The 23,120-nt window shown below is 40.0% G+C and overlaps 1 protein-coding gene across 1 annotated transcript in view; it reads left to right on the top strand.

Moving 5' to 3' along the window:
- The first annotated feature begins 1,168 nt into the window (after nucleotides 1–1,168).
- The window catches only part of TCF12 (transcription factor 12), a 31,000-nt gene continuing 9,048 nt past the window's right edge, over nucleotides 1,169–23,120 (top strand). Inside the window, exons 1-9 of the mRNA XM_010192231.1 lie at nucleotides 1,169–1,272; nucleotides 2,350–2,489; nucleotides 2,749–2,893; nucleotides 4,441–4,505; nucleotides 8,661–8,739; nucleotides 13,404–13,477; nucleotides 14,393–14,464; nucleotides 15,179–15,385; nucleotides 22,223–22,337. Coding sequence (XP_010190533.1) covers nucleotides 1,245–1,272; nucleotides 2,350–2,489; nucleotides 2,749–2,893; nucleotides 4,441–4,505; nucleotides 8,661–8,739; nucleotides 13,404–13,477; nucleotides 14,393–14,464; nucleotides 15,179–15,385; nucleotides 22,223–22,337 — 925 coding nt within the window. The 5' untranslated portion in view covers nucleotides 1,169–1,244. The remainder of the gene's footprint in view (nucleotides 1,273–2,349; nucleotides 2,490–2,748; nucleotides 2,894–4,440; nucleotides 4,506–8,660; nucleotides 8,740–13,403; nucleotides 13,478–14,392; nucleotides 14,465–15,178; nucleotides 15,386–22,222; nucleotides 22,338–23,120) is intronic.

Raw genomic sequence — 23,120 nt, 5'->3', positions numbered from 1 at the left:
AGAAACATGCGTGTGCCTCTGTTTGCGCAGAAAGGGAGAAAAATCAGAACTTCTGCGTTCTGGGGCATAGTGGGCTTTAAGTTGCATTATGTAAGCTTTAAAGTTTTAAAATTATTCTTAATACATGCACTTACGAAGCCTTAAGTAGTTACAAGTAAGGTGAAAATAGCACATTTTTTACTTTGCAGCAAAAAGATGCTCTGGTTTCAGTGTTACATCTTGGTATTCTTTGCTGCTGTATTTGTTATTGTGTGCTTTTAAAACAAATATCTTTTACCATACACTCGTCATATTACAATATTGAGTGTATTGACCAAAATGCTGTTATGAAGAGAGAGAATTGCTTAGAAAAACAAACCTTATGCATAGAGCTCTTGAGTCTGTGAATACCGACTGTGTTGATTCGACTTACGTATTCCTGGGTGTGCTTTATATTTTTCTTTGAGTCAATGCAATGAAAGACTTATTTATTATGTTTATTGAGCATCTTACAGTTTGTGAGCTTGTTAAGAAAATTTGTTGTTTGCAAGTTGAGAATGGTTGTTCCAATGTGGTGGTACACTGAAAAAAAGAGTGATACTGGTTTTCTTTAATGCTAGGCCAGTGTGAAAATAATTTGTTCAATGTTGTAGCTTTAAAATTATTCCTCAGGACTTGCATCACATCTATTTTTGATGACTATCAAAGGCATGCAGGTTTCTGAACGCATGATACAATGGTTGCATTAAAATCCATTTGTCACTGGATGCTCTTTTTCTTTCCGATTGTTGGGATGCCAGCTAGTTAAATATTCAAAGAGGCATACAGTTGTTTTAAAATAAAATTTGTTTGGGGCCCAGTTGTTTTATCTTGCCTTTTTTATCTTGAGCAACAAGTCTGTGCGAGTTGTGCCCTTAGAAAGCAAAATCAGCATTCAAGCTTTTATCGAGCCACCTGGCTGAGTTGGCACACCAGAAAGTGTGTTGTTGGGATCATTCTACTGTAGTTCCTCTGTACTGTGGCAACTTGCTAAAAAGCAAATAAAACAAGGGCAACAAATGCTGCAGCTTGCTACACTGTTCTTTTTTTATTTGTGCTTCCTCTCTGTGTCTGTCTGCTGTTGCGGGTTTTTTAATGCACGACACCCAAATATTGCTAACCTGCTTCTGTTGCTCTCCGATGTTTAGGTGTATGCACCATCCCCGAGTTCTGATGATTTCAACAGAGAATCTCCAAGTTACCCGTCTCCTAAGCCACCAAGCAGTATGTTTGCTAGCACTTTCTTTATGCAAGGTGGGTAAAACGGCTTTAAATACGTGGGTAGGTGTCACTTGGCCTTTAGACAGAAATCTGCAGTCAGCCACTGTTGTACTGAGTGAATGAGGAAGCGTAAAGGTAACATCTTGTGCTGGAGCCTATGATTAAGTTTTATATACTTTTAAAACAGTTAGATGAAGGGAGCTGTCTGTTGATTTAAAGTTTTTCTCATGACATTAATTGCTGACTGAAATTTAAGGAGATTATACACCAGGCCAGATGGACAGAGTCCCCCGTCCTTTGATTTGTAGGGGCTTCAGCCCAGCATACTGGAGTGATAGAGAAAAATGAGGCGAGGGATTCTTGGCTGTTCTGGAATTTGACTGTACAATATCAGCTAACAGTCTTAAGTTCTCAAATGCTTGTGTATCCAGCATGCCAAAAAAAAAAAAAGGAGGTTTGCATTGAACAAAACAAGAGCAGAATTCATTTCCTTGGCCTCACGTCATACAATTAGCTCGTCCTGTAGCCTGATGAGGTTTTGGAGCATATTGAAAGCATAGTCTGTCAGTACGGGAACCTACAGAGCACTTCAGTTTGTGCTACAGAAGGAAAACTGCATTGACACATGGGCTTAAGGCTTATGTAATGTCATTGCAGTTACTTAAATCTGCTATTATGAAATGGTTTTATGCTTTTATGGAACTAAGGTATTTTAGACTAGAAATTGCTTATTTTAGGTTAATAGATGTTTTGGACTGCGTGTTTATGATGAGCTCTGCTTAGCCAAACTTCTCCCTGCCACCCCTTTTTTTATTACTATTTCTTTCAGTCTGGAATTTTTATCAGTCTTCCTGATATAAATCTGGCCTTACTGAAGGTCTGTGTAATTAGCAGAAGTACCTGGTATTTTCTCAGCTGTGGTTGAATTGTATTTCAGCTATAAAGTTCAAAAGAAGATGCAGTATAAACTGCTCACCATTTCCCTGCTGATGTTAATCTGAGTAGCTGAATTCTCTATTCTTTTGAAATAATTTTGTGAAGGAAAGTAGAACTCGGTACTCTTCTTCATTAAATGTATTTTTCTTGTTTTCTTTATTAAAAAAAATAAAGATGGGACCCACAATTCTTCTGACCTCTGGAGTTCATCCAATGGCATGAGCCAGCCTGGCTATGGTGGGATGCTGGGAGGCTCCTCTTCCCACATGTCCCAGTCCAGCAGTTACGGCAGCCTGCACACACATGACCGTTTGGTAAGAAACACAGCACTGATTAACTTCATGGTTGTCAGTTAAAAACCCACTTGTCAGAAGTCACAGACTATCAGCTTTATGGCCTTTTATTTGTGTCTGTTGTATAAACAAAATCCTGTGGCTGTACAGTGGTCTGTTCAGAGGATGAATGAGTCCCTTTCTTTAATAAAGAGCTGGGCGTTGTCTATTTCGTATATTAAAATATCAACATTTATTTAAAGACTACTTAATGTCTTGTGTCTGTTTCTCTTCTCTCTAGAGCTATCCCCCGCATTCAGTCTCACCTACAGATATAAATGCCAGTCTTCCTCCAATGTCTAGCTTCCATCGTGGCAGTACCAGCAGTTCACCTTATGTAGCTGCCTCACACACTCCACCTGTCAATGGATCAGATAATATTCTGGGTAAAAAGTTCTTCCTGCCTTTTTTTTTTTTTAATTTTACAAGAAAATTAGATTTAGGGCTGCATGATGCACAAAATTAATAAGATTTAATTTATGGGATGCTTGTAGGCCAGGGATACTGCAACACTGACATTTTTGTCCTCAGTATGGCTGAGATGAGGCAAATTGTTGTGTAGTTAGCTTAAGACTCACTGGTTTATTTGCTCTCACAGCCAAGCCTATGCTCAGGAGGTTGTATCCATCTAACTTAATGACAGTTGTCCTTCTGTAGTCCAGTGCGTGTGCACGTTCATACAGGTAGTTCTGGTGGTGCAGTTTTCAGAGCTGCTGTAACACCAAGGTACTGTGCAAGAGAAAGGCAGGAAAACCATTTCTTTAGGGAGCTTGATAAACTGCATTGTAAATTCCTCTCTTAACTGATTCAGGGATTACCGAGTAGCCAGTGTGGTGGCTGGTTTAGTGTCTCCTGTGCTTACCTAGGAAGGATGAAATACAGGACGATTATCTCTTCCTTGCACAGATTTGTAAATCTTAAGATGCAGCCATAGAAGTGAAATGCCTGTAGACACCCCTTGACAATTCAATACGATTTTGCTCTTTGCTTCATTTTAAGAAAGCAAAATTTAGATAGAGTGGCTTTATTGGCTTTGATTTGGGAACACGTTTTACACTCAACTCTTTAAGCAGAAACCCAGTTAATGAACCTGCACGGGAAATTCAGGCTGGAAAACCCAAGTTTGCCACTAACTTGAACCAACGAGTGTTGTGTGATTCGGATTTCTGAGGTGAATGGCTTGCGTTCACATTAAATACATTTTTTTGCATTAGAAGTTGATAAGAAAGGAGATTCGCTTTTAAATAGTCTGTCTTCTACAGTAAGGCAGATAATTGAGAAGATTCAGGACGTTTCTGTGTTTCCAGTTGGCAAGGCTTCAGACCTCCTCTTGGCTTAAGGTGTGGGAAGCAAAAGGGCACGCAAAGATGCTGATGTGCGACCAAGAGCAGGGGTGACAGAAAACGGGGTGAAAAAGAGCTTTTCAGAGATTTTCTGAAGTAAAGATGAGAGCACAACACAGAAAATTAGAGCAGGGGGATCAAGGAGACACACAGGGAACTGTTCAGTAAATTTGGCTTTTATGTGCAGCACTCCAGTGATAACAGTTTGGAAACAAGCTGCACTAATACAGTTTTCTGATTCTGATTTTTCTTTCCATGTTTCATTAAAACTAGCCTGCGATCCTAGAAAATAATTTCAGTCTTTTTTCTAGCTGCTTTCACTTGTTGGTCCTTGAGTTATCATGGTGGTACTGTGTGTGACTTCAAAGAGGAGAGCATCTAAATTTAAATCTAATTGTTTTAATCAAATTTTTAAGTATAATGAGAACTGATTCTGTTGACACTGACTTCCTCAGAATATCCATTTAAAAAGTGGTTGCTCGAGTCCATTTAAAAAGTGGTTGCTCAACTGTATGTGATGAATAAAATAATAAAAGTAAATAAAATTTCATCTTTAATAATAAGTGTTGGGTTTGCTTTCAACATTACAGGAAACAGAGGAAATGGTGCTGGAAGTTCACAGACAGGTGATGCACTTGGAAAGGCATTGGCATCTGTAAGTAGTGGAATATTCCGATCTGAAAGGCGTATTTTGATCATTGCATCCATTGTTTGTGTTCATTTTATAATGTCAAATTGGGAGCTGTCATGTATGAAGATAAAATAATGGACTCCGATACAAAGTAATGTACTGTAGACAAATGTCTACAAAAGAGCAAGTGGAAATGCTTTTATTTGTAGAAAACTTGTTCTTTGTTTCACATGATGTAAAAAATTAGGGCAGATTAAGTTTACAAAGTTGTTTAGACAAAGTAAAAAATACAAGTTTAGGGTTTTATTTTTATATTTTTTCTACATAGTTCTAGTTCACGTAAAATATTTTTAACGTTACTCTTAGAGTAGATTCTGCCTCAAGGTTTAAAATGTTTTCTCAGCGGCCTTATAAAACTGGGAGGTTTTGAATGCTGTGTTGTATAGCTGTAATTTATGGAACAACCTTTAAAATGCTGTGTATGCATAAAGTTTAAACCCTTAACTCTTGCTGAAATATTGTAGATAGTGTAAAATGTTGCAGGTATCTTCAGTCTGCTAAAAGCTCTGTTTACCTTTGCACGCATGCAGCAATTATTTTTGCATTCATGAAATCAGGTGTACTTTTATAAAAGAGTAATTAATACAGGATAGCAGAAATTTCACAGTTAGGAGTGATGGCTGAGGGAATAGTTTGTATTTCTTGTATGTAGCAAATAGGGAGGCTAAGTCTGATTTAAAGCATAGAAATAACTACTTTGCACCTCAAAAGACCATTCCTGGGTTGGGTTCTGCATCCCTCACCTTATACCAGTGAATACAAATGTGTATATTGTGCAGATCCTGTTATCCTTGCATCCCTCAGAGGGTCGTATGTTAAAAGATTACTAGACCTGATAATGTCTGTAATGTCCATATTGGGTAGGAGAACTCTGACCTACTGGCTTTGAGGAGAAAAATGTTGTCCCTGTGGCTTTTGAGGATTCAGCAAGTAGATAACAATTCAGCAGTCCAGAGGGCAGTTAACACTCTTTTTGTCTGTTGGAGACCTGTCAGAAAAGAGCCGGGATCATTTTAACTCCTAGAAATGGGAGTGCTTAGGCACTTAGGCTCTGCAGATGTATTAGGATGTCTGCTGTTCTGCAGACTCACCAGAATTTCTGTGCAGTCTGACACGCTGGCCGGTTAGACCTGTGGGACTTCGTGACGTTTTCTGTTGCTCTCCTGTTTTAAGTTATTTTCTCGTCCTTTCAGGTATTTTTGCCCAAGACACTAGCTGAGAAAACCAGGCTGATGTTTTGAGGAGAAACTAAATATATTGCACGAGTGGAAGTCAGGGCAGAAATGTTTAATCTAACTGGTGGGTGGGCTCTGGTTGTCATAGAAACTTGTTTCTGTCATCCTGTGTTGTTGCTTGGCAGGAGCAGCCAGGTCATTCCATAAATCATTTCTGTCATAGCTGATGGTGATGCATTCCATCTGCTCTATCAGTGCATGCCATAGTCTGCACACTTCAAATCCCTCGCCTCATCCATCTGCTTCCCCCGCACCCCGCAACACGCGTGCACCCAGCACGCTTCTCGCGCTTGGTCAGCAAGGAGCAGCGCTCGCGTTGTGGCGAGGAGGGAGGTGGTGTCTCCCGCAGGTGAAGCTAGCGTACGTGAAGTTGGATGGCTAGTAAGCCAAGAGTGTTCTTCTGTTTGAACAAAGTTTTATTTAAATGCTGTGGTTGTCTTGACTTTTTCATTTTAAGACAACGCTATATTCCTTGCTGTCAGGATTTTAAATGCTACCACTGCGACTGTTGAGAGGAATTTCTAGATCTAAAATTCTGCTGATGTACATCTCACAATAGGCTTTTCATGTGCAAAACATCAGAGGATACAACATTTGTTCTTCAGTTTAGGTATTAAAGACCATACAGAATAGTATGTGATTAAACATGTAAGGCCAGATAATACATTTGCAAAGGTTCTTTTATTTTAGGTTTAAGCCTGGATAATTGTGGTCTTAATCTCAGGGTAGGCAAGAAAGAGAATTGTACATGAAAGTATTTACACAAAGTTCCCAAAGCCCTATGGATTATGCATTAGTTTGGATAATGAACTAGTATAGATAGAAAGAAAAGAAAATCTGGGTATTCGTGCCATTTCTAATGTGTTTCCCTGAACATTTGCCAAACAATAACCCTTTAAGATTGTGCCCATGGAGGGTTATATGGCAGGAGAAACATCTGGTTTATTTCATTGCCTAATGCCAAATCAAAACACTTTGGTCTTTAATTTAGAGGAGATCAAACAGGAGGACTGTTTAACTTCGTTGATTATATCAGAGCTCTTTGTGATAACTTGTGTTTTGGTTCCTACCTCAGAACTAGCGTACGGGCCTTTGTATGGTCTTGGTAGTTAAATAGCCACTGGTCCCCTCACAAAAGAGAAGAAAATGTAGGGAAGTTGACTTCTAAAAGTAATTCACGAATTAAGTTTCTTTGTTGCTTTAGACTCAATAACATTAACATGACAAAGCCTAACTGAAATGTACACTGTAGTGTTTAAAAAATTGGACTAACAGCTCCGAGGTTTGGCTCTGCAGGCTCTCAATTGTGCAGCTTTTGTCTAAGAGCCTTTTCATTAGACCCTGGCATATTGGCACCCTGCTGATTGGAATGGACCATGACTGATAGGAGGAGGAGTCTCATTTGTTGCAGTAAAATGAGTCATGTTACCGTTTAAGCCTGGCAGAAGGTGTCAGGGTTGTTCATCATTGGTCATTTAACAGCACAGCGGCCAGGGGCTGCATGCAGAATGAATGCTGACCTCGTGTTTTAGTTGTGCTTTGGTATAATGTGGATTTTCCCTCTCATAAAATGTAGCAAAATAAAATTGGCAGGTAGAGCAGTGGAAAACAACCAGTTTCAAAGGAAGCTTCATGGCCTTTGTTCTGACATAATTTTAATTTTCGGTATCTTATCTGTCTGGAGCTCTCTGCAGTTCCTGTGCTGACATCCAAGATTTATTTTTGTGCTGATGCACAATGCATTTCCTACAATGGTCTGAGGTACTTTGTTCTTTTAAATATATTTTCTTTCCAGCACGTATGAAAAGGAGGAGGTATTTCCATTAGGGAACTGATGGTCTTTTCTAATGAAGTATGATAGACCAGGAAGGAGCACGTGGTCTGTTGGGTCCTGGTTTTGTCAGTCCAAATAATATAATGTGCAACTTACCCGAGTCCCAGCGTATTGTCAGCTAAACGCTGAACTGTCATATTGTCTGTGTGAAGAGACATCAGCCACGCTGCCAGTGAAGATTTTTTAACTGCCATCTGATGACTAACAAATCCTGGTCTCTGCTCAAGTAAAACAGGTTTGAACTGATGCTGTATAAAAATACGTTCTAAAGTCCACAGTCAGCCTCTCAACCTCTTCAGTTCCCGTCACAAAATGAATTTTCCAAGAATCTCGAAATTTTAAGTTTTAATTAAAGCTTTAAGCGTTATGTCTTCTGTGTTTATCCAGACTTTTTAATTTACATGAATAGCACGGAATGAATTGCTGCAAGTTGAGGCTTAGTCTCTTAAGGGAGCAATTGATACAGAAATAAGACAGAAAATTTGTGTGTGCTGCAGTGCGTACTGGAAGCAACAAAATTTCAGATGGTTTGCATTTGGTTGGGACCAGCAGTAACTGGAGCTGAAGGCTTTCTTGTTATTTTCTCTTGCAAAGGATTAATTTTTAGAAGATAACGTCTTGACTGCTAAGATGTTTTCTCTCTCTAAAGCTTGGGAAGTCATTATTCCTACACGCTTTCCCAAAGTTAGGTTTGTTACAATTATCTGCGTACTCTTAAGTCTTACATGTATCGTTCCTCTTCAGTGATAAAAAGGCTTTAATTTCTGCTGCTGCTAAAGTAGAAGGAAGATCAGTTATACTTGTGTCACTATCAGATACAGCCTGTGCCTATTTTGACAGCTGCTTGAAAATGAAAGTTCTCTGGACATTTTTAGAGCCTTGAGTGTAATAAAGCAGAGCTGTGATGGAAGGATCAAATTGGTGTTTTTTTGTTAATCAATCCAGCATCGAGAGTTACAATTAAAAGCATGAAAAGGAATCCTAACAGCTATTTTTTTAACTGTGTATTATGACATGTATTGATATACAATTTCTTTTGTCTGTTGTTAGATTTATTCTCCTGATCATACCAGCAGTAGTTTTCCATCGAATCCATCAACACCAGTTGGATCCCCATCGCCTCTTACAGGTACAGACTAACCATTTGTCAGTCGCTTGCTGCTTGTCTTGAAAACACCCTGCTTGGAATCACAGTGAAATCAGCGGTAGCTTCCTTGCATAATTCCTTTTATGTTTTTCCATTTCACTAAACCCAGATTTATAAATCCAGATTCTTAAATATTTTGTTCTGAGCATTCACTTAAATCCTGGCAACTGGCTTTACAAATTAGCTTATTAAAATAATCTTTGAAAACAGTGACCATGTACTGTCACAGTTATATCACAGCTAACTGTACAGATCTGCACCATTGGAGAGAAACAACAGTAATTTAGTTGGGTTGGTTTTTTTTAGGGCTGTATGCTAAAACTCTGCAGCAGCTTTAAGTGACAAGCACAGCAGATGTGTGTTCCCTCTAATGAAAATATAGTAGGCTGTGAGACTATCCAATTTTTACACAGGATAGCTTTTCATTCATAGCTGTCATGAATGCTTTCATTCTATGGGAGAAGAATTTCTGGCATTTTTCAAAATAAATGCTCTGTGTTGCAGCCACCTCTGTCACCTGTGCTTTGTGTGTTTGTAGTGTGAATGTGGGAAGCAGCATTCCAGTGTGGAGATGAACTGTGGGCAGCTGCCTACAGCTATTAGTGGGTAGTGCAGCTTTCACAGACACTGTGGCCTCAGCTGTCTAGTAAAAGTTGAACAGCTGTTCTCCATATACAGGGGACTGTGAAAGCTCCATTGACTTAAATTTGTTGTTTAACAAAGAACTGGAATTACAAGCGAGATGATGTAACTTTAACCCTGTTCTTTCTTAGAATGTGATTTGTTAAATTATTTACCGTTTATACAACAGTCTGTTTTCCCATTCTCTGTTGTTTAATATATCCCTGCAGACTCCTGGTGGTTGGTTCTTCTTTTGCAAGTGTTCTGCTTTTTATTAAAACAAAAAAATAAATTACAGTGAAAGGTGTACAGAATGAGCTTAGCTGAACGCTTTTATAATCTAGTTGAATAAATTAACAACGTTACTGCATGCAAAATGCAGTCATATACATATGTATGTGGATATGCAGATCTATATGTGCAGTGTCACTCAGAAAACTTTCGTCATTCATACTTCACTCACGTTTAATGGACACTGTTATGGTTTTCTGTGGGCTCAATGGATTAATGACTATCTGACATGCCGTACCTGAGCAGCTGCTTTGGGCATTTTGTGTCTGTAACTGAGAAATACAGCTTGACTTGAGTAATGATGGGATTAATGGGATTTTTGATTCACTGATCACAGCTGACAAAAAATTGTTTTCTGAATCCTTATTGTACTGAAAGGGCAGATCAGACCAGAAAGTTGTTATTATTTTTTTGAACGTCAAAGCAAATACTGAAAAGAGCTTTCTGGCTGGAAGAAAGAAGTTCTGACATTTCAAAGTATTTAAAATTGTGAAGATCCCAATTGGAGTTCCCTGATTAGACACCGCACCTGATTTTGTAAGCATGAAAGCATTAGCTAATTTCTGGTTTTAGAATACAGATTTGAGGTCCCTAACGTTTGGGTTTTCCTGTTGCTGTTGCTACTTTGGCCTGTTGGAACCTGTGTCAGATGTAAAACTCTTCCAGATTTGCACTTGGTGTTCCTTATTGTGGGTTCTGGTGGCTAAGACAGTAGTAAATGTAAGTAAATGATGGCTAAATCCTTCTCAGGCACAAACTTAGCATCTGCTTTACAATTATACCCTCCCACCCCACCCCCTTTAATTCCAGCGATACAGAATTTATCAAGCCTTTGGTAAATTGCTCCAGTAGTTAATTACCTTCATTTATGAATCTGGACTTTTATCTTTATTCCCAGATGAGTCACTAAGAACACAGTGAAGCACAATGTAAAGTAATTACTACTGTATTTATTGCTATTTATAGTCCTGGTAGCCATTTGCTGTCCTGACCCAAAAAGTTATTGCAGATAAAACAAATGTTTTATGTATACTAAAATAATACATTTTGGAGCGTTTTAGCCTTCACCATGATTTTCTTCGTTTGCGGTTAGTTCTCTGTCTGTTTAGCCGTTCTTCTTGCTATAGATTTGACAAAGTCATGATTTACCTGTCCTTTGATTGTGAATTACAGTAGGTGCACTTTATTTACCATTTAAAGCACTGAGGGATTGTCACTTCATGAGACCCTGTAAGCTCATGTTTGACTGTTTGGCTGTTACGTTACTGAATAAGGACAAAGCTGTTTCTTCATTAATTTAAGTAAAATCTTGGAGAACAACGTGATGAACCCCCCCCCAAGTATTACGAGGCAATAGTGTGTATCTAATCTTCCCTGCCCTCATTTAATTTCTAATTTTACATAAACATGCCCAGAGCTTAGCTTCTTGCATAGTTTTAATGATCGCGGACGTGCATGTGAAGTTTATATACAGAGCTGAATGGTGGGAGCCTTGGTATTTTAAGAATCCTTCTCCCAGGATCAGAGGCATTCGGAAGGGTTCGTCTGGTTCTGAGGATGCAAAACCAGGGTGTGTTTGAAAGGGGAGCCAGGGGATTAGTGCTGGGGGGACTCCGAGGGTAGGAACAATGCCGCAGTGATTGCTATCGATGACCCCTGTAAATCCGAACACTTGCCTGGCTTATTTGGGGTTTTTTCATGCGGCTACGTTGCTGCTGCACTAAAAGCTGCAGTTGTTAATTGCAGGGCTTGCGGTGCCAGGATGCTTTTTAACATAATTGGTGGATTTCATGCACAAACTTCTAGGAGGGGGAGTGGAATGAGAAAGCAGGAAATCGGTGCCATCTGGCAACCTGCACAGACAGGGAGACGCGTGTGCCACTGCTCGGAAAGAGCACGAGCATCGCTAGAGGCGTGATTAGAAACTGCAGGTTGCGTTCGGGTTGTTCCTTGGAGAGGAGAAGGAGTCGAGTTATTCCCTCCCCACTTTTCTTCTTGTTTCCTTTGTGAGAAATCCCACTTAGAGTTTTGTTCTGGGCTTGCCTTAGGGAAATAGTGCTTTTTTCAATTAAACAAAAATAAACCCACAACCTCTGCAGACTGGATGCACAGACATTCGGGTTATTTTCCTTCTTTTCTTAAGTGCTTGTCTTTCTGCTTAATACCCAACTGGTGCTTTATGGTAGGAAGTAGTAGACTCAGTTCTGTTTGTAGTGAGCACTCCTTCAAGCCTTGACTGTGGTCTCTTGTCTCTAAAACCAGAGTTTTGATCAGGTAAGAATTTGAACACTCAGCCAGAATACTCTGAAGTTGGTTGATTAATGCTTTGCAAAAGTCAGTGGGACTCCAAGCATTATTCCCGAGTTCAGGAATAACAACAACGCAGAGGGAGAACGCAGCTCCAGGCCCGGAGGAGCTGTGTGTAGTGAAGTTTGGTAATTACAGACTTGCTCACCGATGTCATTATATTTTAAAAGAGAATTCCAGCACAGTTGTGGCAGCTCTGGGCTTTTATGAAATTGGAGATGGTTTATTTTTGTCTTAATTAGAAAGGAAATATTTAAGTCTTTTAATAGCTGTGCGAGCTTTACTCTTTTTGTTAAATAAAACCTTTTCTTTAAAAGGTAACTACGTGCAGCTCTCTGAACAAAGGAACTGTAATGTTATTAAACCTTTTCCCAGTTTTCCAGACGTACAGCTCTGGCTGTTATTGAAAGAACAAGCCCACAGGCTCTTCCTTTAATGAGCTGCTTTGGATTGTATGTCCATAATTTATTAATGTAATTGCTTTATTATTACATTTGTATGGCTGAAAGGAAGCTGTCTCTAATGGACGTAGAATTTCATGTAGTATCTTTATAAAAGATGCATCATTAGTTGGTGAGAAAAATACATGTTGTACTACTTGAGGCTTTGTTTTAAAAGTGCTGCTTTGTCAGTTTTTGCAGTTCACATCTAATTATTCCTGAATTTTACATGGTAATTAGTTATATTTATGTCAGATTAGAATGGATATGTATTTGAATTTGTGGTGCATAGGTAATATGGATATTAATTGTTGATTTGTTTCACAGTCAATGATTCTTTAGCTGCCAATTTACCTTAAATGCATCTGAAATAACAAATGGGAATAACTTAGCCATATTTTTATTCTGTTAAACTTGGAATGCGTTATACTCCAAAATGGTGTAGTGTAGAACTAGACAAGATGAAGAAAGCTTTTCAACCTAGTTTTAATTATGTAGTGGAGAGGTGCCATAAATGGTTTTCCAGTTATCCCTGACTCCATGTCTGTTTGATTTCTCTAAATATTTGTGGTGTATATTTTAACACTATTAAAGATACGCCTGCGTATACTGAACGTAATCTGAAGGTGAAAGAATTAAGCAATCTTTTTGTGGTGCCACTGGCAGAGGGCAGGTATTTCAGACACTGTGTGTGTGTGTGTGTGTGTGTGTGTGTGTGTGTGCTCAGTCCATTTTTTAATGTTGAAGTACTTGGAAGATGTCACTGCTTTGCCATGGGTAACATGTCTAACCATACAGATGCCAAAATAGAAAAATTCTTACTCAGTAAGACATAATGAAGGAATTTGTCCTCCTTTGTGTACTATCCATATGTTAGCTTACCTTTGTGCAGAACAGGTCGGTTTTAATTACGTTGAGAAGTACTGCGTGTCTGCTCCCTGCTTAATGCTGCCTAAATCTGTGCGTTAACCCAGACAATTTTGACAGGTGCCAGTCAGTGGTCTAGGAGTGGAGGACAAGCCCCCTCATCTCCAAACTATGAAAACTCTCTACACTCCTTGGTAAGAATTGTTGAAAGCAACATAGTACTTTTTGCTGAAGAGTTAAAGGCTTGGTTTTGTATAAATCCTGCATATCATTAAAGGAAACAGTAGGATAGCATTACAAATGAATTCTTTGCTAACAAATGGCCTCTTCAGTTGAACAATATAAGACGTGCAGGGTGTGTCTTTCACCATCTGTTCCTTGGGCATCAGGCTTCTGTGCTGAGTGAGGACAGCTGGTGCTAAAGCGCTGTTATGAGATTCTGGTACCTTTTCACAAATCCATAGCTAATTCTTATCTAAAGTTCAGTCTGGAGAAAAGATAAAGACTTCATGCCTTCGCATTTACGTGTGCTTTCCTCTCTCGCCCTAAATGGTAGTCTCTTGGGCTTGTTTTCATTACGCCGTCATTAAAGCATTAATGTCTTATATTTGTAATTATTATTTATTATTGGGCGGTGTTCATCTATTAATTAATGAAACATTTTGCAAAAAAAAAAACACAGGAAATAATCTACGGCATTGTAAATTTTCTTCTTGTGAAGATCCGGCAGAGGATTTAAGTTACTGACTTCTTCCTTAACTTTCTGATGCTTCATTGGGAAGGAAAGGGTTAAAGATGGAGGGATGGTTCTGATTTTCTGTTAGCATTTCTAGTTTCCACAGATATTTCTTTTTTCTGTCTAACAAGTAAGCTAAATCAGTTTTCTTCAAGAATTGTGCAATTAAATATAATAGAGATGTACATCTCAGAATCCTACCATAGCCACAGTGTTAAATATTTGCCTTTTCTTATCTTGATATAATCAGACCTCTGTTGCATTAACTTGACTAACAATTTATTGCTGACGTGCACATCAGCTGTTTCCTCACCTCTTTTTTGAATTAATCTTAACCTGTGCTTTGCTTCCTGTTCTGTCTTGACTTTGCCAGAAAAATCGAGTTGAGCAGCAACTTCACGAGCATTTGCAAGATGCAATGTCCTTCTTAAAGGATGTCTGTGAGGTACTATTTCACTTTAGATGGTGCCTTTTTGTGTTTCAATTAATGCTTCCTTCGGATTCCCCATTAAAAACGTTGATTAGTGTGGCGTATGACCCGTCTTTTGACTCCAGCGTACTGCTATTTCTAGAGCTGCAAAGTCAGAATTGGTGTTGCTTTGGGGTTTTTGATTTTTATTTTTTTTAAATAATTTGAGTAATTTTAAGACAGACTTTTGCAGTCACATGCAGAACTTGCTTTTATTTCTGAAACATCAAGTCTGTTTAAAGATCCATTTTAGAAAACGATAACTAAGTGTTGTCCACTTTTTTTGCAATACAGATTCCCCAAAAGCCGCTGCCTCTCGTAACTGTCACCAACGTGGCGAGGCTGATTTTATGACCGTTCTTTCCTGTCCTGTATTAGCTTATTTTGTAGCCCTTAATTTTTTTTTTCTTGTTCGTGCCATGTAATAGAAGCTGAGTAACATTAACCTTGATAATAAGCTTCACTTTAAAAGCTGCCACCTATTTGTGGAATGAATGCTATCTCAAGCAAAATCTCCAGATATCTTTTCTATTTCCTGTTTGTTTGTAGTGCTGGTAGGTGCTTTCAAAGCCTTTCGAAACCGCATCTCCTCTTCTGTCTTTAATACCTCTGAGGTAGATACTGTTCCGGTATAGTGAGCCTGCAGAAGTACTCAGTGGTGGCTGTCCTGTCCCTCTTAAATCCCAACAGCAGTCTCGAATGGAGGATCGCTTGGACAGGCTCGATGATGCCATTCACGTACTCCGGAATCATGCTGTGGGGCCTTCAACGAGCCTATCGGGTGGCCATGGAGACATTCATAGTTTATTGGGACCATCCCACAACGGGCCAATTGGAAGCCTGAACTCAAGTTATGGAGCTTCTAGCCTCGTAACAGCCAGCAGACAAGCATCAATGGTAATGGTATTTTTTTAAACACGTATGTATTCATGCAAAGCAATTCCAGCTGATGCATTTGAATTATCGTCGAGCCCAGTGAGTTAAAAGTGGACTGTAAGATTAATATCGATCAGGAGTAAACCGCTCGAGATTCTTGTGGAGGAAAAGATGGCAGGCGACTTGCACCTGCTATGGGTTTCCAATTAGAGGGCTGGGGTGGGGGTGGGCAGAAATGAGGGGGAGGAGAAAGATGGGAAAACTTAGACTTTGGCCTGGTCAGTGGCCCATAAAATCCTGCTGTGACCATATGCAGAAAGCTGAAACTTTCTGCTGAGAGCATTTCAGCTTATACATGCATTTTTTCCAGATGTGTAATAATTGGCAGAACAGTTTTCTCCTTGAAATGGTGAATAGGGAGATTGAATGGGAAAAGCAGTCAAGAAGGACTGAATTTCAAGTGTTCTGGTCTGGAAAAGCTGTTTATTGTAAATTGGAACTGGTCTTCAATAGCAGATGCTGGCAGAGGACTGGGAGGAAGCTGTTGGAATGTGGACCCATAGTGTGCGCAGGCTCAACATTTAAACTGTTTTCCCTAAATGAAAAGAAGTTTGAGTACAGCTGTAGTGTAAGTAACAATGAAGAGGAAACAACTTTTAGATTAATCCCTGAGAAGGGTGAAATAATTCAATCCATCTCTTTTGGTTCCTTTAAAAGCGTGAACTGTTCTGAAAAAATGTAGTCGAGCTTGTTGTAGATCAGAAATGTTAAAAGCATTATACAGTAAACACCATCTATTTGTAGCATGGCTCGCTTCCCTTTTTCTCCATTTTCATTCCTCCCTTCTCAAAAATGCTTGAAGGAAAAAGAGCTTTTAAAAACATGCTTATTTTAGCGGTGCCATGTGTTTGCATGTTTACGGCGTAATTTTAAAGACCAGTTACATGCTGTGAAATTTTCTGTTATAAAACAGATTCACAGCTGGACACCGTGTGATCAAGGCAAAATTTCACCTATCATCAAAATAATTAGGTACCCCAATTGCTGAAGGGTTTGTATTCTATAAAACAGAATTAGTTCCAGGCTCTCCCGTTCGCACGTCACACATCCATTTATATTAATTTCAGAACCAGTGCAGTAAACATCAAAAAGAACTGGGTATTCTGTAAGCTGCCTGTGTCTGGGGGCTTTTGGGGAGGGGGTACTTTCCAAACGCATATCCAACTTCAGGTTACCACACTGGTTCACTGTTACTTTTAGTAATGAAGGACGTGATGCAGGAATACTTTAAAGAGGTTTTGTTTTTAATACTGTCTCTTATTTAATATTTAAACAGCGTTGTTAAAGGTAAAGTTTTACAGTGTTCTGTAGACTGAAATTTAGCCGTACAAAAGCAAACTTGTTTTTTTTCCCTAGGTCTTAACAATGTGGGGTAGAGTGTGTGACTCAAATTGCGGTGTTAAAACTGTTCTCTATGACTTGTGGAACCTTCCGCTACCGCTGAGCTATGAAGAGTCAAGTGCAGATAGTGCCAGAATGTAGATAAAAATCTCTGATGCTCTTTGAAACCAAGAAACTATTAACTCAGTTTTGATTAAAATAGGTAACGGTGGAAGATGATGCTCTGGGATGTGTAAAGGTCCCTTGATGTGCTGTAGTGTAATGTAGGTGTGCGACTTCCATGTAACACGGGCTTGACTTATCTGATGATCCATCTGCAGTTCTGGTGCAAGGGTGCGTGCTGTCTGCTAGAAATGAACTCAGATTAGGAAAATGGACAGAAGATTTGCGTTTGTTTCATCTTCACTGGGTGAAACAAGTTTGCAGATCGGTTCTGGCTTGAAAAGTGAGTCAGCGAAAGAATTTCTTGGATTAACCTTAATTGTGTTACATCAGAGTAATTGGCTCCAACAGAAGGCATCCTGGCGTGGCCTTGCCCAGTCCCCAGAGAGCGCCCCTTGACATCGTTTGCCACTGCAGGAAGTCAGCGCGACTTAGGATGGAGTCCTGAGATACGTGCAGAGCAGAGCTTGAGGGAAATGAGTGGTTTATTCGTGACGACTGCATTTCAGAAATGCCCCCCAAGTATGAGGTGTAACTCTTACAGTGTTCAGGGATAAATTAATTTCAAACTATACTTATTTACTGTGGGTTTCTCTTGAACGAGTAAAGGTACGAGAGCAGAGAATTTGACACACGGCCTGGTTTTGTGGTCAAGAAATATTCATTGGGGTTCAGCACTAAATGAAACTTCCTTGGTGAGAGGCTTGAGGGTGGCAGATCTTCATACGAGAACATTTTTGTTCTTTAGGAAAAAAACAGAAAAAAATAAATTTAATTTCCCTTGAAGAAGATGATCTTGGCAGAAGGAGCTAGGAAATGAGTAATTTAACTCCTTTTTATGTAATTAGCGTAACCAGACATGGTTTTATTTGAACATTTGCTTAATTTTTGAGCCAGATTTATTTTAAAACTCTAGTTGACTTCATTTCCTGCTTACTCTGAATGGCCTTGTTTTCTTTTTAGCTGGGCTGCCCGTTAGACTTGCTCTAATGGATTTTTTTTATTATTATTCTTTTTTTTTAATATCTCAAACTCATCAAATATTTGCTAAGTGGCCTTTGAAGTTGATTCATATTTTATTTCATGTATTATGGAGAAGTTAAGAAGTCATACTCTTTTTGTTCTCATTCAGGCTGCTTTTTATGTGTCGCTGTAATACAGTGGGAAAAGAACAGACTGAAATGATTAAAAATAAATAAATAAAAGGCCTGGAAACTCGGTTAAGGATGAAACTCTATCCTCAAGTCACAGGGTTTGTTCCAGGTGTAACGGGAATCTAAGAGCATTGCTGATCTCTCCTCCTTGCCTGTGTCTGCTGTAGGATAAAAGCACGGGGCGCAGTTGAAGCTGCTCTGCCAACACCAACCTCAGTGCTAGTGTTCCTCCGCAGAGGTGATGTTCCCACTGACCAACTTTGAGCTGCCCAAAGTGTAAAAATTCCAAAGGCCTTCTCATTGTCTTCATTGCTCACTTTCGCTCAAATTACGTTAATTACCGTGGCCAAATTGACTGGCTAGTATGGCTTGAAAAGTGCCTGTATTCTTAAATGTGCTTAGATAAGTCCTAGAGCAAATACAAACAAAGACTGAGGGGCTTTTTGCCAGTTGTCAGAAGTTTTTCTTGCTTAGAGCTCAGAATGAACACTCAAGCTGAAGTGTGAGGTGCAGAACCAGTGCTAACGGGAGGAAGGGTGGACACGTCGCTCGGTTCCCGTTCCTGCAGTGCCGTCTCATCGGGTGCCACGTTTTGTCTAGTTTTCTTTTCGTTGCCAGAAATACCTCACTGGTTTTCTGGTTTCAGATCCCAAAAGTTACCACTTAAATCAACTGAAGTAAGTTCTGCACTCATTTTTTGAAACTTCCGAGTGTGGCTGCAGGTTTTTCTATGGGCAAATCTTTCTTGAAATGCATTTTAAACCCCCCCCAGTTTCCCTGGTAAATTACAGCAGTTGATCTTACGTCTTTTCTCAAACTGTGATTTTTCTGAGCTATGACTTACTTGTCTTGCTGAAAATCCTAAATGTATGTTAGATTGTTACGGTATAGGGAAAATACCCCAAGGTAAGTGATTTAATTCTGTTTTCAACAAATGCCACGTCTGTGCTGATTGTTTCTCAGATCGTTCTGAAATATTTTGCCTGTGCGGCTGAACACTTCAGTTGTGTGCTGTGAATCCAGCCTTTCCGTTTGTCTTCCATTTTGTGTGCCCGAGGAGTGGGTAGAGTTTACTTAAGAGGGATTTTAAATAAAGCTAAATTAGCTTATGAAAGAAGAAATGAACTCCCAAGTTTGTTTGCTTTTAAAATTAAAGCCTGCCAGTCATTATTAGCAGAATACTGGCGCTCTAACGGGCTGGTTTTTAATAAAGCGTGGTCACAGAACCGCCCAAGGCCACAGGAACCAGCTGAGGGGTGGCTGGGGGAGGCAGGTGGGGGTGTGGAGGTTTGGGCAGGGGCACCCAGCTGTATGCTAATGCAGGCTGGGGCTGGGGAGCGGGTAGAGGGGAGGCAGAACTCGTCGGGAAACTCGAGAGAGAAGCGTTTCTGGGAGGCATGGGGCTACAAAGGGAGTTGTGCTCACGTCACTGTGCTGAAATGGTCCGTCCGGGCCGCGTTGTGCGGCTCCTGCTGTTCAGCACCGCTGCTGCAAGTGCTGTACAGACACTGCACGAGTGCTTTCATAGCAGGGCTGTTTGCAGCACCGGCGTGGTGAAGGCTGCCCTGGCGCCTGAGAGAGGGCCCTTGGAGAAGCTGTGGAGCCGCAAGGAGGTCTTTGTCTCTGGGACTGGACAGGCACCACCCCAGCCACCCTTAGGGCCGTGGCATCGTTTGGCTGAGAATTACTTGCAAATAATAGCAATAAAACACGTCTCAGGCTTGTCTGTCTGCGGGCTGCGGAGCTGATGGTATAAAATGCCTTTCAGAAGACTTAAAGGAAGGTCAAGGTTGCGCTCCATTGAAATGCAGATGAGAGATCCTCTTTTTTTGGTGAAGCGGGAGTCGAGGGAGAGAAAGGCAAACTAAACTGTCTAAACTCGGTGTTTACTAAAGATCCAGTTTGGTACTTGGAAGCAGTCACTGCTAAGTTGTGTTTATAGGACAGGGCTCTTGGTCTTCCTATGGGATACAGTGGCTTCTAGCAGTCCTTTGGTTTGGGTTTTTTTCTATTTGCCTCTGGATTTTCTGGTACATCACAGATAAAAATGACTGTTGTGGTCAGTTTTGTAACACTTCATCTCTTAAGACTTCTGTGTAAATCTTGCTAATCTAAATTGTATGCTTAGAATTTGTAAGCCTTTTCAAAGGACTGGAGCATGACTTAAGTTTTTATTTCTAATCTATTTTCTGCCTTTATCAGGACCGATTTGCTAATCTGTCACTTTTAGATTAGCTCTAGATTTGAAAGTTGCCAGGGTTCTGGCAGCTGCTGTGTTTTTATACAGCTTTAAGAAATTTTTGCCTTTTTAAAGAGGTAGATTTTGGAACAAACCTGGCCCTAAAGTGATTATAATAGTCTGTAGCTTGAATAAAAGCACCCTCATGTGTTAGGACTAAGCATGACCAGAAGAATAAAATAAAACACACAACCTGCAGCGCAGAATTAGGGGAGAACTCGTTTTTGGAAGTTCAGTGTGGAGAATGAGTTTCATGTTCCCATTGTGAAGAGTTTTGTCTTGTAGGCTGAAAGACCCGGGCTCCACATCTTACTCCTGGTGAATTCACAGCACTTGCAGGAGCTGAGATGACTGTATCCGGAGTACAACTTCTCACAGACAGAGCCTGTTACACACACAGGAAGATAAAATAGACTCCAGACAGCACCAGTAGACAAGAGGTTTTCTGCAGAACAGTAGCTGCAAGTAGCAGCCCAGAATGACCTGGTGTTGGTCGTAGGTTGCTGGGGTTTCCCCCCTTTCCTTTCTTGTTCCTGTGCGTTCGCTTCCAGGAGCGAGTGTGTATTAAACAAAGGATAAACTTGCATAAGGGTATTTATCTCTCTCTGGGTAAAACCCACACTAAGACATGAAAGGTAAAAGCTGCATTAATTACTCAAGAGGGATTCAAAGCTCAGCAGTTTACTAGGATTGAAGGATTTATTGAAAAACAGTGGTTCTCATGTGTAACTCCGGGCAATAAACCTATTTAATTAAAGGCTTAATCTTCTAGTTGACATGTTTGCTACTGTTCCAGTAAAAAGCTTCATCTGTAGCCAATTTTTGTAACTATACAAATAATGTAGAATCCCTCATCTTTGTTCAGTTTTTTAACTGTTTAATTGTAGTATGTTGGTTATATTAGAAATATTTAAGGGACTTTTGTGTCTCTAAATGGCCCGTGTTCCAAATTATTTAAGTACAGGCAGTGTGTCTTTACCTTTGCAAACAAAAGAACACTCTTTGTTATAGAGGTTTGCATTGATAACAGTAGTCTGTAGTGAGCAGCAGGTTTTTAAAGAGTTTTCCCTCTTAAAGCTACACATGCACACTCATGGCTATCTTACACAAGTATTTATTCCAGTTTATGCAAAATTATAATTTTTTAATGACTCTTCATCTCAGTGCTTGCTGCTTAGAAATATAATTGTGATGTATTATGAAGGAGCAGCTTAGAAAACAGAGAGGGGTGGTGAGAATAGTTAGATGCCTGGATTGTTTTCCTGTGATAAGATTCTGTAATGGGACTGACTGAATGTATTTATCTAAGAAAGGAGGAAGATGAGAGAGAATTCTTAAAGTCACTAAAATAATATTTTCTATCGGATCCGGTTCTTTCTTAATCCTGTTTCAGCAAACAGGAAGTAAGATGTTATTGATGTGTTTTATAAGTGTGTGTGCATCTGTATACATGAGCGTAGGGTGGTACAGACACCTTTCACGTGTGGTGAAGACTGTCACTCCCCATGATTCTCTTTTAAGAATCAAAACGTTGTAAGTGCTACAGTTGATACTTGTATCAGTTTAAAGCAATTGAAAGTTAATCAAATGCCATACCCCTCACGTACAGATCAAGGAGAAAATTCCATAGCGTTCTGGGAAAACACAGAAAAACCCCTTGTGCTAGGTTGTTACGTTATTCCAAACAGGAGTTGGCCACTGCTTGAAACACAGCTTAACCCAGCGCGGTGTAATCAAGTGGTTTAGTGTAACAGCATCTTCCAGCTAAATCCTTTACTGAGCTAGAACTTTCAACTCGGATCTCTAATCCAGCAAATACTTTTAAGTCTTTTAAACTTCTATTTTTGGACTATTTCTTTGAATCACGTCTTTAATAGAAATGTTTCCTTTACTTTGCTTTAGGTTGGGACTCATCGGGAAGAAAGCGTCAGCCTCAACAGCAACCATTCAGTTCTTCCCAGTACAGTTGCTGCTCAGAGCACAGAACTAAATCATAAAACACAAGAAAGCTACAGAGGTAACTTTCCCGCAATATTAAATGCTGAACAGGGCCTGCAGTAACCCAGAGCCAGTGAGGCTGTCGGTCTTGGTAAACTTGTGTCAACACGGGGAGCAAAACCATAGGGAATGCTGAGAAATAAAAATTCATTATAGATTCTGTAAACCACCACTTTTAGGGATTCTTGCAACAATGTTGAGGCATCCGTGTCAGACTGGTCCCAGTATCGTTTCAGCAGAAGACTCTGCCTTACAGCTGCATTCTTCCAGCTTCAGGAGCTGTGATGCCATTTGCAGTACTGCAGCCGTTTCCAAATCGTCCAAGAGGGTTGCAGAGTGAGCTGGGGCCAGATTTCAGTGTATCCAATAAAAGGAAGTTGTTCCACACACGTGTTTACTGTTCCCTCAGTTTGTAGCCTAGAAAACAGAAGTCCTCTTACTTGTTAGCACGTTTGCACCATTTAGGGATGTGTGTGTTGCACGTTGGGCCTAAGCCCAAGCCTCGATGTCAGTGCAGCTCTGCTCTTGAGATTTGCAGCCCAGACATGAGGTGTGAGTTTCCTTACTTCACTAAGTGTCCTTTTGTCTTTAACAGTGTCTTTCTTAGAGTAAAGCTGCTCTGTGAATGACGATCCCTTTACAACCCATGACACGTGTCCAAGTACAGCAGTGTTACCAGGATTTCTCTGGTTTCTGTTGCCAAAGTGATGTAGTTCCTCCTGTTGTGTTCCCAGACTTCTGCTTGGCTCTGGCATCCCATTGACAGTATCTGCTTGAGAGCCTCTTTCATGTTTCACTCCTG

The sequence above is a fragment of the Mesitornis unicolor genome, unplaced genomic scaffold (genome assembly GCF_000695765.1).
Source record: "Mesitornis unicolor isolate BGI_N332 unplaced genomic scaffold, ASM69576v1 scaffold2669, whole genome shotgun sequence".
Taxonomy (NCBI): domain Eukaryota; kingdom Metazoa; phylum Chordata; class Aves; order Mesitornithiformes; family Mesitornithidae; genus Mesitornis; species Mesitornis unicolor.
Note: the sequence above shows the minus strand (reverse complement) of the source record. Positions and strands in the feature narration are given on the sequence as shown.